Below are 16,442 nucleotides of genomic sequence, written 5' to 3'. Positions count from 1 at the left end.
AGCAGTGTCCCAGTACATAGCATTAGCAGCCGGCTTCTCCTCAGCTGTATCCCGGCAGCAGCGTTAGCAGCAGAGAAGCCGGACTTGCTCGAACGGTCCGCTGGAAAACCGAAGATCAAGGACGCGGCGACGCGGCCCTGCCACGGCAGCCGCCCGTGGGCAAACAAATCAGTCTCCAGCGTGCCGCTGTCCAGCAACCTCGAGTCTGAAGGGGAGGGGGGGCGGACACGACTCGCGGCAGTATTTTGAATTTGAGTGCAGTAACCATTTTGGCCACATTCTTACATACAGCGCCTTTAAGTCTTTTCATGTTTTATTTTGTCATATGAACACAGCATTATTGGCGTGGATGGGAACCAAACCTCCAGTGTTAAAGGGCCCATGGGGCTCAATTACTAAAGACCGCTGTGCTGATGAGCTCCAACGTTACAGGTTCTGATTCCAAAGTCAAACTTGTGATCTGATCCAAGGCCCAGCCTGTACACGTGCTCACTATCATCACATCTGTCCTGTATTCGACCACAGAGGAGCGTTACGAACGAGAAGCAGAGATGGGAGGTTAATATAAAGAGGAGGAGCAGCAGAGGAGGAAGAGGAGGAGGAGGAGGCAGTGAGCAGCTGCTGACCTGGGATGGAGGGTGAGCTGGTGGAGCCTGAATCCTCCACAGGACCAAAGAAATCCAGGTTTAACAGAGACGAGCCTCCGCTCGCTGCAGAGCCGGGGGGGGGGGGGGAGGCGGCCGAGGTTAACAAACAGAGAGAGAGAGAGAGAGAGAGAGAGAGAGAGAGAGAGAGAGAGAGAGAGAGAAGAAACCAGAGACATGCAGCAGTGTCAGTGATCAGAGAGTCCGCTAAATGTTAGACAGGTTTGATGACACATGTCTTCATGCAGAGCAGCCATGTTGTTTCACTCACAAGGTTAAAGGAAAGATCCACCATCACCTCGGCTCACTGTGGCGACTCACTCAACATGTCTCAAGTTTGACTGATTCATTAGTGTAGTGACTTGGTGAGACATTTCCTGATTCAAATGTCCAGGGTGTCAGATTTAGGGGGATTTGGTGGCACCTAGTGGCGAGGACTGCACAATACAACCAGCTGAAACTCCTCCTGGTTAGAATTCCTTTAGTGTTCATTGTTAGGAGGTTTTTACTGGGAGCTGCATTATCCACAGAGGTAGAGCAGCTGATTTAGGGTGTTTTCACACTTGGTCCTTTTCAGCCCTCTAAGCGGACTCAGAGCAGTGACTCAGCATTTTGAGCATATATGAACCCTCCAAGAGAACTCAGACCCCTCTGAAGCGACTCAAACTCAGACTACCTCGGCAGGGGGTCTGACGGTTCGCCTCAAGTCTGCAGTGCGGTTCACTTAACCTGTGCCTTGTGAACACAAAGGTTTGCTTTGCTGGTTGCCATGGTATTCAGCCCTCTAGATCACACGCTGTTGACCTGGGACGCTTGCAAGGACGCAGGAGGAGTAGTTTGGTCCACAGAAGATACTGCACGTCTCCAGATGTGGAACGCAGAATATATCAGACAGCAACAGTCTACAGCACAGAGACACTGAGGTTCTCCTACAATTTAAAGTTCATCTGAAAGCGAGGGGCTTCATAACCGCACTGCAGGGACATGTCAAAGTAAAAGCAAAACTATGTCAATGTATATACATAGGTTAGAGTGTGAACAGGAAGAGAACAGAGGCCCCATCAGAGCTGAAGTGGACCAGAAAGAGAACTGAGTCCTCTTTAAAATGAGCTGACAATGCGAACATAAAAAGAGCTGAGTCCCTTTTCTGTCGGCCCACTTGTTGGTGCACTTTAAGAGTTCGGTTTGTTTAAAGAGGACTATATGTGAAAACACCCTTAAACCGGTAGAAACACTGAATCAAGCAGTTTAACATCACACATCAGTGTTTCTCCTACACTGACTGGCACGTAGGAGACAGGACGTTAGCTTAGCACCTGCTATTGTCTGCTCACCTTATTTGTGTTTCAGATGTTCAGGAGGTTTTTACCAAGAGCCGAATTATCTGCAGAGGTCCATGTGTGTTTTCTGGCATGTTGGTATGGATATAGATTATCTGAGGCAGTGCTAGAACACTTGTGTGTGCGCAGATCGTTTTCATCTTAAAACAGTTTTAAAATCAAAATGTTTTAGTCTCCCCACGTGACCCTTTGTGAGGGTCTGAACTGCTGCTGTGATTGGCTCGTTGTTTCACCACCAGTGTTGCGATGCTCAGTGTGGATTTTTCCTTTAATGAAGAAAGTTTTCTCTGCATCTACAAAACTGTTAATGGTGTGACATTTCCATGCTCAGTCAGGATGTGAAAATACCACCAGCCACATGCTGCTGTCATGTTTGTCTCTCCTCCTGACGTCTGATTGGCTGGGAGCGGCTGCTGAATTTTGGACTGAAGAGTCTACAAACATGTGACGTTCAGAAACACTAGGAGGGTTAGAAAAGTGTGAGGAAGACAAGATGAGAGCAGCCAGGAAGGGTTCAGGGAGGCGCTGACAGGTCACCTACCGTCCAGAGGGTTGGTAAGGCCACTGCTGCTCCAGTCGAACTGGATGGGTGGGAGCGCCTCCTGCTGGAGGAGCAAGAGAGGAGGTCAATGTGTGCCAGCCAGTTTATACACACACATTTACTACTAACAAGTACAGTGTGTATCTACAGTCTGATATATCTTCTTCCTCTGTGCAGTAAAGCTTCACTGTTGTTCAAAACAAATCACTGTGTCACTGTTCCTTCACCACCATGAACACACACACTGTGATTTATTCTGACTCAATCCAACACACACCGTCCTGCTGCCATAAACACTCACTAGAGAGCCAAATGTGGATTAATCCACCACTGAAAATAGTCCCCAACAAGTGCAATACTTTGTCCTGTGTTTAAAAAAACTAAACTGAGCAGCTGTTTTAAGAAGTTACTGTTGAAACTATTAATTTGTGTTTACAGATTTATATTTTCAGTAGGAACCAATGTGCTCACAGCTGAGACATCTCAACCCCACTTCGTTTGATGGATTTTTTTAAATAAATAAATGAAGAACAGAGCAACAGGATTAGAGCTGCAAAGGGTCAATCATTTTCCATAAATATTTCTAAAAATTTTCCAAAGAAAGTTAAATTTTGTGAATCCTGAATTTTGAGATTTTGCACAATTTCAATATAAAAATAATTTTTTTTACCATTTATTTTACTTACTTGGGGGGGAAATACAAAAAAAAACATCAATACAAGGTCTTATGGCATGTTGTGGTTAAGTGTATGCCCACTTAACTGAACTAACCACATTACCTTTTACCTTTTTTTGCTAGGTAACTCATCATATGGCACATTTCTGAGCAAATAAACCCTATATTTCCATTTTATTCCCGTGTAAAGTCTCCGCTTTGAATATTGTCGAAACACTGCAACCCTCAACAGGAGCCTCATCCTTTACACAACATGTAACAATCAGCTAATCAGCATGTTGAACATTCCTCAGGTGTCAGTAGTGAGAACTTTCAGTAGGGCTGCACGATTATGGCCAAAATGATAATCACTGCTGCAGTGGTTAGTACTGTCGCCTCACAGCAAGAGGGTTCCTGGTTTGAACCCAGGCTGGAGGAGCCCTTCTGTGTGGCGTTTACATGTTCTCCCTGTGTCAGTGTGGGTTTCCTCCAGGTGCTCCAGCTTCCTCCCACAGTCCAAAGACATGCAGGTTAATTGGTGACTCTAAATTGTCCGTAGGTGTGAATGTGAGAGTGAATCACATTGGTCATTTCAGTCCGTCTTTGAGAGCTGGATGGATAAGTATCCACAGCTGTAATTTATTTTATTTTTTTTGGTTACCGTGGTCACTGTACTGTGACACACTGTACAGCAGCGCTGTTAAAGATATCTGAGTTGACGGTGGAAAAGAACGTGGATTCAATAAGGTAACATCAGCAACGTTATCCTTGTTGGCCTTCATGCATTCATTGTACTGGTTTAAATAGTTAGTTGTGCTGCTTTGCGGTGCAGACACAAGCCCAATGCACTCCTTGCAAAGAATTTGGTCTCCCTTAAATCCTCCTTAAAACAATCTGGGAGGAACCCTGCTGCCAAGGCACTGACAAAGCTTCATAGTGTAAATGGTTTGTAAGGCCGGGGATGACTTAACGTCCTTCTTCAGTAGCTTCCACTTCAGTGGGAAATTATTAAAAAAAACTACACATATAATGAAACTGAGTGGTAGACTGACCGAATGTGGAAAAACTGAGACACACTGTTGAGTTTGCAGATATTTTTCTGAGGATATCGCAGGCTGTTCATCATCTGTTTTGTAAATGGATGAACACTTTCAGAGTGGACTTCCTTACACGAAAAAAGGGGGAAAATTGAAAGTTATTATGCAGTGGTTTTATCGGTGCGGCCCACTTGAGATCAAACTGGGCCCTGAACTAAAATGAGTTGACACCCCTGGTTTAGGCAGCTGTTGATTAAATGAGTAGCTGAGTTTTCTATGGGCGGAGCACACATTTTAAACGCCAATATCGCAGCTGATCATTTTCGTTCAATTGTAGAAGCCAAACTTGTGATATTCGATTAATTGTGCAGCCCTAACTTTCAGTGTGTTTCAGTGTTTTGGTGTCCTCCTGCACACGCTCTGAGGTCCCACCTGGACTGTGTCTGAGGGACAGGAGCTTTTCTCTGGAGCCACTGGAGGCGCCTGGGCTATCGAAGCGATCATCTCTGCTGCAGAGACGGGCTTCACAGGCTCTTTGGTTGGTTCCAGCATCCCCTACAGACGACACACACGCACAACAACATGTTTCAAACACGTCAGGCCGAGTGTTTTCATTGGATGAAATGATAAAGAATATGTGGACCTTGGTTTTAATTCAAAACTGAAACAAGCAGAAACTAGATGCTGTATCTGCCATGATGTGGCGAGTTAACTTTACAGTGACCTCAGGGTCGTTTCAACACACAGTGAGAAGCTTGTTTATCAGATCAGAATGCTTATATGTGTGTGTGAGTTTGTATTTGTGCAGTTTCCTTGTGAAAAGCTGGATCCAGAGGTTTGTGTTTGGTCTGCTGTACAGCTTGTTTTTTTATTTCATTTATTTATTATCCTGCCTTCAGGAAGCTGCTGTCAGATTCTTCCTCTGGTCCAAACAGCTGCAGGTCGGTTACAGAAATCTCACAGCTGTTTCATGTCTCATGTGAATGTGGTGCTTAAAAAATGTGTTTGTGTTTTCAGACTGAGTCGTCTGATTTAGACAGAACTGCAAACTTTCCTTAAAACGACCCCAGACTGCTGCTTCTGTTCAGCAAAAACCAAAAAGATACAGAGCTTAAAATGACGTTGAATTAAAAAAGGTATAAATAAAATGCACTGATCATCTGAGAACAGTAAATAACATGACTGTTTCCAGTCAAGGCGAGTGACACTAACGACATTAATGATGCTTCAGTGTTGCTGAGAAGCCTCGCTGTTTGTGGATACATGATTAACAGTAAACATATGAACATGTGAAGTGCTGAATGAAGGTTCATCCTGACTTGGTGAAGCAGGCAGACGACTCACCAGGCTGGCGGCGTACATGGGCACGATGACCGGCTGCTTCTTCTGTCCCGTGAACAGCTGCACACATTAAAGCAGCAGGTTAGAAACATCACACACAATCCTGCTGCAAAGGTCATGTAAAAAACAAAAAACCCATGAGAGAAAGTTTGATGTTGCAGTCTGTGATGGCTGCCAGCAGAGGTTAATAAAGGTCACAAATTACTTGAAGCGTCATTAAATCATTTCTAAAAATACACTTTGTGCAGATCAGGAGGTTATCTGTGCAGAATAACTGTGCTCAAGCTCCGGCCTATTTAATACCAACGACTTGTGACGATCTTCAAGTGCACGCTCTGATGTTTTTACTTTTCTTTCCTTCCCATCTGTGACAATAATTATCCAGCTGGATCGGTGAGCTGTCGGGGGACTTACAATGTTCCGGGTGTCGATGCCCAGGCAGCAGAGTAGTGCTTTGTTGCAGTAGGAGCCCCCCCACTGGTATCTGAGGCCGAACGCCTCGTTGATGTCCTGAAGCTGCGTCCACACGCTGCCATGCACAGACCTGCACCGCCCAATGAGACGCAGCAGAGTCAAAGACAAGGTACTGACAGGTTTAAAGGATGAAGAGACTAAACATTAATACAGTGGGCGACAAAAAGAGGAAGAGGACTATTAGTATAAACACAGAAAAGATTTAAAACATATTTTAAATCCTCTGCACTGTTTTTTAAAGCTGAATCGTGTTAAGTGATACAGCCCAACATCACACATTTGACTTTAAGAAACTCTTGGTAACTTTTATGACAATAACTTTTTTTATTTATTTGCTGAAACTGTCACTGTATTCTGAAAGTAAATGAGACAGTCTGATCAAAAAATCATGTCTCTGATGCAGCTGTGCTGTGATTTAGACCAGTAACAACACTGAATATATCACTCAGAGCGTTCACATGACATTACAGAAAATCAGTTTAATGCGTCAGTCTGACTAAACCAGACTTTTAAAATTAAATGAGTAAGAGAAGAAGAAGCCGGTAACAACATGGAGAAATCTACATCCAGAGCCGTGACTTTTTGGACGGACCAAATGTACAGAGCTGTAAAGCTGTCCACCATGGTAGCAGTTAGCTGCTAGCTAACCGTAGCTAACTTGTTTGTCCATTGTTTGGTCTGTGACGTAATAGGTCAACAGGAAAAAGGTCCAATACTAACAAGCTGAAAGGGGGCATATCTCCACCTATCGTAGAGGAGTCGCACATACTTGGCTCAATAAATGGATTCCCCTCCCGTGCTTGTATACTGGGACAAGGACAGTAGGCCAGTTAGATGTCCTCATCCAGCTGGGACTGGAGCTCCACTGCACTGTGAAACATACTGAGCCTCACATTTAAAAAAATCTGTGTTTTTCTGACACTGCTTGTTGTGAAGGGGACGCAAACTATGGTGGCTGACACAAAAACACNCAAGGACAGTAGGCCAGTTAAATGTCCTCGTCCAGCTGGGACTGGAGCTCCACTGCACTGTGAAACATACTGAGCCTCACATTTAAAAAATCTGTGTTTTTCTGACACTGCTTGTTGTGAAGGGGACGCAAACTATGGTGGCTGACACAAAAACACTAACGTCCCTGTCTAGAGCCAGTGTTTGGTTTGTCCATTCTGGGCTACTGTAGAAACATGGCAATCTCCATAGACAAGGACCTAATTATACACTAAAGAAAACACACTTATTATATTATCCACTTCTGCCAATATACCCCCCCCCCCCCCCATCCTACACTGGACCTTTAAGTTTTTATGTTTTAAGATGTTTGATGTTGTTTTTATGTGAAGAAACAGACCGTAGCTCTGCGCCTAAAAGGAATTTCCCCTCTGGGACGATAAAGTTTATCTGTCTATCTTTACGACACTGCCTCGCAGACAACAACAAAGAGAACGGGGCACAGCGGACTAACTTGTGGGTTTGACACAGAAAAGATGCTGACATGTTTAAATCTGTGGCCCACTGAGGAGGGACACACTCACCTGTTGCATGGCGACTTCTCCTCCTCCTCCTCCCCTTCAGCTCCTGGCTGTGGTTTGTCCTCTGGAGGTCCCAGCAGGATCCTCAGGGACGCCACTTCGTCCTCCACAGAGAGGGCGGCGGTCTGAGGGAAGCTGCCCTGAAACAGCTTCTCCAGTCGGCTCGACAGCGACGCCTGCAGGGCGCACAGCAGCAGTTTAGGCACATCACACAAAACACTTTCACAGTTTCTGAGGAAATGATTTGTTTAGAAAACCACAGTTTGCATTTGTGTTGATTTGTTTAGCAACTTATCAAAGAGCCTTTTCCACTCGTGGCTCTACTCAGGAATCGTCTGTAACAGGCTCATAAACAAACTGAGGCTGCAGCTGAAAAACTAATCCAGGAGTTTTCCTCCTGTCAGGCCTTAAACTCTTGGGAGTCTCGATTTTAAATTGCTGGCATTAACAGAAGCCGCACAGATTCCTGGGACGAGCATGTTAAAAGGTGTCTGATCTGTTCTGCTTAGATCTTTGGTTGATTCATTTTCACAGAGCAGCATCTTAAAGCAGAGAGCTGAATATTTCCTCTTTAACTGAGAGTTTGTGTTTTGTTTTAAGGCCGTGGATGGACTCAGGGATGTGAACTTACAAGCAGAGCAGTCCCATCTTTTGTCACAGACCTGAAACGCATCATCTGGCCACACCTCTCTGGTCTGATAAAAGTCTGTGAGCTCCGACTTTTCACTGTGTGTTGGCAACAAAGATAAACGTGTGGATGCTTTAACGTGTGTACATTCATTACATCTTTTTGTACATCCAGTACCTTCTCACCTTGTGTTGGTGTGAGGCAGCTGAGTGTGAGAGGTGTTCATGTTACAGAGGGTGTGAAGTATGCTGCATGGTTGGCTGCTGAGCTCTGTGCTCCAGCAACAACTCCATTTTACATCCACTCAGAACATGTTGACACACTGATGAATGATAAAACGTTTTCAGAGTTTTTGAAAAGTTCGCCACACTTAAACTTCAACAGCAATTAAATCTAATGTTTTACTTTAATAAACGGCTCAGTAGCGCCACCATCAGGTCAGGTCAGGAGTGTTGCTGGGTGGATGTTTGCCATGATGAACACGCTGGTCGTCTTTTTAATGTTTAGTGTTTTATCAGCTTTGACAAGTCAACAATGACACACACTGAGGTTATTTATTTTAAAGCTGCACACAGTCAAATAATCCGGCTCTCTGCACCAGCTCATGACGACTCTGTGCAGCCTGGTAGTGTTGAGAAGATCAGTGTCACTCACCCGCCACTAGCAGGGATGTGTAGAAGCGGCGAGTACGCTATGTTCCACAAGCTCACTTTGCTTTTTTTAGTCTTATAAATAAACAACTCTGAGCCTGTTTACACTTGGTGTTAACATGCATCTTGGGTGATCCAATCACAAGCGAACAGTACTAGATAAAAACAACCACCAAGACGCACTGTGACCCGATCACTCAAACCACTTGCTGAGGTGGTCTCTGACGCATTTAACCACATATTTTTTGTAGTGGATAACAACGTAACAGGAAAATACATCATCACTGCAGGATGTAGTGGTTGTTTTGGTGACAGTGCATGAAGGCCAACAAGTTAAACTTCCTGGGTTTAAAATTACCCGCATCTTCTGCAGCGTGGAGCCCACAGAGCAGGCGCACCTGAGACTTCGCTGGCGGAGGCGGCTGTATTAGTTTAGCGCTCCGCTAACTCACAGGGGGAGAAAATGATTAAATCGCGCAGCTGAACTCCTGAGTTGTTTTGCATCACATGACCAACACAGTTGTTGCACCGTTGCTCCACTGTGTCGAATCGGCTTCAAAGTCAAGCGCACTTCCTGCGAGCCTGGTGGCAGCGCACTAACAACTTGCCCATCTTACAACCAATTGGATGAAGCGTTGCCTTTGTTTCGTCCAATGAGAGAAGACATGTTGAATTCTGTGTTATCCCTGGCTGTACTGACACAACCACTAACGTGATTGGCGCACATGCTAGCAAGAGTGTGGAGATAAAAACTGCGCAAGTGACATAGGCAGTTACTAAATCTGTGGTCAGCTAGAGAGGCATGATAGACAGAAGCGCGAACAGGGATGTGTCTCCGCTGTCCATTTGTGTTTAGATCACAAAAGGCACATTAATACCAGGTGTAAACAGGCTCTCCTGATTCACGCCACGTTCTTCAGCTCTGGGAACAAACAATGAACGAGAGTCTGAACGAGATTCGCGCTGAACGAGAGTCTGGAGCGGCGGCGCTGGGATGTTTACCTGGCTCTTATGCAGAACTGCGCCTGCAGCACACCGTGGCAGAATCTTGGATTCACTCCCGCTTGCAGACTGAGTTAACTTGTTCCTCTTTCAGAGTCGTTCTAAAAGGATGATTCATTCACGGATCTAACATCACTACAGCTGGGTGTGTTCACAGTAACACAGACCATTCCTCACCACACCCTGCTGTGAGGTTGGCTGGCACCAAGGGAACAACAGAAAATGCCATCAACCCTTAAAAGCCAGCGCAGCTTTGTTTTCACTCTTTAATAAATCTCATGTGGAAGGAAATCTGTTTGGACGAGGGAGATGGCAGCTTAGTGTGGACGAAGAGAAGAGGATCCTGGTGCACTATTCTCTCCCAAACAGAGAGGAAAAGTTTCTATTTGTGTGAGAGTGTGACCTCGGACTCAAACTTGTGACCCAGTTTCTTGCTGGCTGTCACACTACTTATACTGGCCATTCACCAGTGCTGCATGATGGGACAGGAGCTCCCAGCATGACTGATGCAGCTGTGAATGAATCCTGCACCAGGCTGCAGACTGTGGGAGACTGTGTGTTAATGTGGCTCAATTCAAATACCTGAGCAGGTCGCATCCTGAGGGCAGAGCTTCTCTATGCTCAGAATAAACATCAGTGTGTGTGTGTGTGTGGCTGCATCATCCACACCTATCCACCTGCACAGACAGCGGACACACCACCGTCTGAGGACACTCGCCACCTTCTGATTTGCTTTTCCTGTTTGCAAAGTTCAGTCTCTGCTCCACTTCACCACATCAGAAGGCCGAACATTAATGGCTCGGTTAATGTTTAATGCAAACAGTGCAGGTTGGTGCGAGGGCTGTGACTCAGCTGAATATGAAGAAACACCAGATTTAAATTAAGTCTTTTGAAAATAACTTCCTCTTTTGGTTTGTGGACCGCAGATACTTTCTGTTCTATGTGTGTTATTGTCAAATTTTAACGTACTTTAACTGTCAGTGACGAGTGTGATGTTTAACAGCTGATAGGAAACAAGTTTCATTTGATCAAAACTACTAACTGCTACAGAAATAGTCCCTGTGAGAACATCTGGTGATGATCCAGAGGAACAGGGACGCTGTTTTTGCTCATAAATGTTTTAAATATAAATTTCAATGTTTGAACACAACAAACTAAATTTTAATTAACCTCCACTGCATCTGGGTGGTTGTTTTTAGAAACAGTAAAGAATCTGGACAAATGAAACCGAGACTACAGACACCACTGAGGGTAATCTGGATGAACTGATCTCTGCATTTTGCTCGTACTGTGCCTCCTTGTTTTGCAATTTATTAACTCCACATTGCATAAAGGTTCTTCACCAGACTGGTTCTCTGCTGTTCAGCTCTACATAAATATAATCAACATGAGCTGGATCATAATGTGGATTCATGGCTGAGTATCTCGACAAAGTTTCCCAATCTGACCAGTTTATTTTCCACAGTTCTTACCGACTGTCTGTCTGTCCTGCTGGTTTGCTCAATGACTGCAGGTGGTTCACTTTCATGCCACTCCTCCTCCTCCTCCTCCTCCTCCTCCTCCTCCTTCACCTCCTCTTGGCTCTCTGCAGGAGGAGCGACGCTCTGCCCCGTGCTGAACGCCGCCCAGGACTCCCCCTCCTCCACCTGGTGCTGCTGCTCCCCAAAGGCGCTCCACCCTACGTCTGCCTCACTGTCTGCGCCTTCGGCGGCTGAGCTGAAATTCCCAAAACTGTCGCTGACGGGGAACTCTGCAAACTTGGATCCATCCTCCCCCTCGGTTCCGCTGCTGTGAAATTTGGGGGAGTTGAAGTCGCCAAAGTCGTCATCGTCCTTGGCGTCTGCAGCTTCCTGTGCAGGAGCAGGGCTGTCCGACCTGCTCTGCTCCTGCTGGACATCCAGCTGGTCAAAGTCGGTAAAGCCCTGACAGCTGAAAGAGCCGGCGTCTCCAAAGTCCCCAAAGTCCTCGTCCTCGTCGTCCTCTGCCAGCTGGCTGTGGTCAGCGGGCGTGGCGGTCTCCCCTTGGAGGGGCGGAGAGGGCACGGACCCCGTGGTGCTCATGTCACCGTACTCCTCTAGAGCATCTGTTGACAGCGGCCGGCCCAATGACGTCTCCGTCTCCGTTTCTGTCTCAGTCTCGTTACCGGAGCCCTTCCCGTCCAACTGTCCCGCCTCACCGTCTGCAGCTGCGTCCGGTGAGAGGTCGCTTTCACTGCAGCCCGCGGCGTCTTTGGAATCGTCCCTGTCGGCTACATCCACCCCGTTCAGAGTGAGGGGTCTGTTAGTGCAAACTGCCTCTGAGGCCAAGTGATCCTGTGCAAAGGCTACGTCCCTTTGTTGAGAGTCAGCATCCGTGCGAGAGCCCCGGTCCGTGTTGCACGAGCCGTCCGGGGCCTCAGCAGGGACAGATATGGAATCAGAGCTGGGTCCAGTTCTGTTTGTGTCCCTGACATCGTCCTCTGAAGTCGTTCCCTGCTCTATATTACAGTGCTCCTCGTGGCAGGCAGCCTCCGCCAGCCGGCTGCCCCCTGTGGGATTGTCCGAGTCCTCGTTTGCCGTCTGGCTGAGGTGTCCTTCAGCATTGGAAAAAGCAGCAAAGTCTGCAAAATCGTCCTCGGGGCTGCCGGCGGGGACGCTGCCCGTGTCCTCAGTGGACGTTCCTTTTATATGAGAGTGGACAGAATTCTGCGAGGAAGGGCTTCCCTGAACGTCAAAGGTTGCAAACCCGTTTGTTAGCACCTCTGTGCCTCCGCCGTTGCAATCAGCAGGCTCGCTGCCAGCTGTGTCGCTCACTGAAAAATCCAGAGAGCTGGAGAGGACCTTTTTCATTTCAGTTCTCTCCGAGGGACTGCTGCCCAGGTGGCTCGCTGGCACAATGCCATTAGCCTTGGACAGCTCGTTGTTGGGGGCGTGTGTGCCATTAGAGGAGCTGTGGCTGAATCCCATCACCCCTCTGGTGTTGAGGAGCTCAGGCGGCGAGGTGGCGGTCAGAGCCTGGGTCTGGTTAAAAGTGGTCGGGGTGTCGAATTCTGTGAAGCTGATGCTGTTTGGGACGCTAGCAAAGGTGCCGAAGTCTCCAAACTCGTTGTCCTCTTCCTCTGCACCGTCCTCCATCGGGGGCGGCGAGGAGGAGTATATACGGATCACATCGGGCTCCATGATTCTCTCAATCAACGAATCCTCCTGGCTACACCTGAGAGAGCGAGAAAAGACATCATCAGAGACAAGTCACCGTCCACAGTGGATACACTCATAAAAACACATGTGTTTCAGCCCCATTCAAGCTTCATAAACACAAGCAGTAAATAAGCGCAGCTCTCCATGGCGCTCCAGGGCCAATTAGCTTGATGTGTGGTTTAAGCCGAAGCACAAATTGAATTACTGAAGCACTAAAAGAGGACAGATTGGCGTCAAATTGACAGTAATAAAGTGGTAATGAGAAACCAGTGCTGTGATGTATAAAACGGAGACAGCGCTGTAAACGAACTACGAGGACTCACATCAGTGTGCATCCTCTCACCCGACAAGTTCTGCTTATAAACTCCTCAATTCATGTGATGTTTGTACTGACCTGACGAATAACCTCAGGGCAACATGAAGCACAGAAACACCGCCTGCTGATGGAGTCTATCAAAATTAACTCTGCCTTGTCAACACAAATCAATCTTGACTTTTTGCTGGTGTTACATCCACTAGTATTTCACCTCTCCACTGAATTCTCACTTGCATGTTTCTGACAAGCAAAAAATTCCTTATCTAAACCTGAAATATGAATTTTCTCTTCACTTTCTCTTTCTGCAGAGTTCCTGGATGTGCTCCAAAGGCTGAATCTCAGTGAGTATCATGATGTTGTGTGTAGACAACAACCCTCATGCAAGAAGTATTTGTCTTACAAGCACTAAAAAAAAGAGTCTTTACAGATCAGTGACATGTACTGCAAAAAAAACACAGAATGGTTTCTTAAAAGTTTTTTCAGATTTTACTTGAATTCTGTGACTTGCAATGCAATCACTGAAGGAAAATTTAATCTTGGGTTCGGCTGAACAACATCCTTGAAATAAATATTTAATCATCATCCATTTCTCATATGAAACTTTACTCTTTATACACGTTGAAGCGTATGCTTTCCCGTGGACAAAATCTAATCATTAGGTCAACACCAAAAAATTAATCATGTAAGTTGAGCACAAACGCAAAGCAGTCCAGCGGCTTTTCTGTGTCTCATAGCCACTGTAAAATGATTATGTTAAGGTTTTGGAAAATGCAATTGAAGCAGGATGAGATGTTACGGCAACTTTTGGACAATTTTATGGTTGAAATAGTTACTGGTTGTTTGAAATAATCAAGAGATTCTTTTTAAACTGATCACTAGTTGCAGCCCTACTTAGCTCATGCCAAGTTCCACAGTTCTTTTAAAAGCCTTCCTGAGAATTTAATTACAACCCTGTGTGAGACAAAACTTTCTGATCTCATGATCTTTGATTACACGAGAAGCACACACAGGAGTTTCTCACCGCTTTGACTTCTAACTGAAAAAGAAAGGTCTGTTTGCATTCTCAAACACCAGTCAGAGCAGTGGGTGGCGTCGGATACGTGTGTTTGCTTTGTTGGCCTTATCTCGCTGAATACCTGGGAGCAGGTACGTTTACACCCAGGTAGCGCTGACTTGGACTACGGACATGCAGGTCCAGAAAGACCAGTTAACGACAAAGCAACATTACAGAGAAAAAAACATAAATGTTCTTCCTCTTCCTACTTTGTTCCCAAGGAGACGAAGCCGTGATCTGTGCCTCCATCCCCATTAAAGCATTTAATTTGTCCGTCTGCTGAACTCACTGAACCTCCAGCTTTACCAGCTGCAACATTTAAGTGCTGAACACATCAATGCATCAATAATCATAATCCCATAATTTACAGTTCTAAAATTGACCATTCTGCAATTCTGCACTTTGCAAGTTTACTCCTTCAGTAACATTTACACAATAATATCACTACTTCTGTTGATAAGTTAAAGCTCAATATACTTCAGTCACCACTGGAGGCAAATCTTGGACTTTTTACTCCTCTATACTTTTTTGACGACTTAAATTATGAGTTACGCTACAGATTGAGATTATAAAATATAACTGACACATAAATGATGATATAAAAGTGTCAACAGGACTGTATTCATCCCCAGGGAGGTGTTCACCAGCTACCCTGCAGGGTAATGTACTTTAAACTGCCTCCAATTTTACCAGCTGCAACATTAAAATGATAAACACATGAATGCATCAATAATTATAATTCAATAATGTAATATCTTAAATGGGCAATTCAGCATGATGAGTACTTTTACTTTAAGTATATTCTGGTGCTACTACTTCTGTACTTTCACTTACATATTGAATGCATACTTGTAACTGAGTATTTCTACTCTGATGTACTTCTTACACAACTGCTGTTCAGAGAAAGCAGCAGTTTTAAACCAACGCTTCAACACAAAGTTAATTTATCAGCACACACAATATGTCATGTATCCAGACGAGCTGTCACCTTTATGACAAGTTAGCATCTTCTCACAGCTGTTTGTTTCATAATGAACTCACTCAAGATCCGCTGGTTTTAGGAATGTCTCGAGTTAGCCAAGTTTCACACATTTTCCTCACTTGTCTGACGTTTTAGTGAAGCTAGGAGGCTAACGTTGCTAACATCGCTAAGTATCTCGCTTAGCAGGCTAACAGGCTGTGCTAGTGCTATCGTTAGCTCAGCAGAAACCTGTCAGCTCAGTAGAGTTGTGTAGACCTTAAAAACGACTAGATTAGGGTCAATCTGACGTGAAGCTACCGGCTAGCCTTAACTAGGAGGCATCTAATTAAACTACAAGGCCGAGACACTTCGCTGAGACGGGGTGTAACGGGAGCTAACTTAGCTTAGCTTCGTTAGCCTGTGTAGAAAAACCAAAAGCCAAGCTAGTTTATAACCGATGGCGGCGGTTAACGTCTCATTCGTTTGTCGCCACTTTGCCGATTTTATATTGTTAAACACAAACATACCAGGTGTGTAAAGTCTAGCAGAGCACCATCATCAGGTACAAGTAAGTGAGAAGGCAACTACCTGGGCTAACTGCGCAGCTAGCGAACGTCAACGACAACAACAAGCATCTTCCCTCATTAGCTTTAGCTTTAGCCGATCCTCATCATCCGGCTTGGTGTCTTAGTTACCAAAAAAGAAACAAGTGATCTAACCGTGAGATGTGGTCCGCTGATGTCCATGACTCAGTGGAAGACGGCGTCCTCCATAGGTGGTCAGATTGAGCCAGCTGCAGAGTGCGGGACGGCTGAAAGTGAAGCAGAAACTGAAGGTTGAGTCAGCCGGCTGCTGCTGCTGCTACCCTGCTTCAATGTCACCCAGCATGCACCGCTGTGGCAGCTCGGCTCTCTGCTGCTTCTTCCAAAACTTTCCATGTTTAACAGGTACATCACTTTAGACTGCACAGTGGAGCAAAGACCAGTGCTGGAAGGAAACCAAGTACATTTACTCAAGTACTATACTGAAGTACTGATTTGATGTACTTTTACTTTTACTTGAGTATTTCCATTTTGTTCACATTTACAGTTCTA

The 16,442-nt window shown here is 45.5% G+C and overlaps 1 protein-coding gene across 9 annotated transcripts in view; it reads right to left on the bottom strand.

Annotated features, from left to right (window-relative positions):
- aftpha (aftiphilin a) overlaps positions 1 to 16,240 on the bottom strand; it is a 21,839-nt gene extending 5,599 nt beyond the window's left edge. The window contains exons 1-8 of one of the 9 annotated variants that reach the window (XM_050043713.1): positions 16,068 to 16,240; positions 11,314 to 13,033; positions 7,565 to 7,737; positions 5,973 to 6,102; positions 5,562 to 5,618; positions 4,650 to 4,772; positions 2,526 to 2,589; positions 627 to 710 (exon numbers count right to left, since the gene is read on the bottom strand). In XM_050043713.1, coding sequence (XP_049899670.1) covers positions 627 to 710; positions 2,526 to 2,589; positions 4,650 to 4,772; positions 5,562 to 5,618; positions 5,973 to 6,102; positions 7,565 to 7,737; positions 11,314 to 12,999 — 2,317 coding nt within the window. In that variant the 5' untranslated portion in view covers positions 13,000 to 13,033; positions 16,068 to 16,240. Of the gene's footprint in view, positions 1 to 626; positions 711 to 2,525; positions 2,590 to 4,649; positions 4,773 to 4,808; positions 5,298 to 5,561; positions 5,619 to 5,972; positions 6,103 to 7,564; positions 7,738 to 11,313; positions 13,034 to 16,067 lie in introns of those variants that run through there. The other 8 variants (XM_050043714.1, XM_050043715.1, XM_050043716.1 and 5 more) reach the window with 8 other exon arrangements.
- Positions 16,241 to 16,442: the final 202 nt, after the last annotated feature.

The sequence above is a fragment of the Epinephelus moara genome, chromosome 5, assembly GCF_006386435.1.
Source record: "Epinephelus moara isolate mb chromosome 5, YSFRI_EMoa_1.0, whole genome shotgun sequence".
Classification (NCBI taxonomy): Eukaryota; Metazoa; Chordata; class Actinopteri; order Perciformes; family Serranidae; genus Epinephelus; species Epinephelus moara.
Note: the sequence above shows the minus strand (reverse complement) of the source record. Positions and strands in the feature narration are given on the sequence as shown.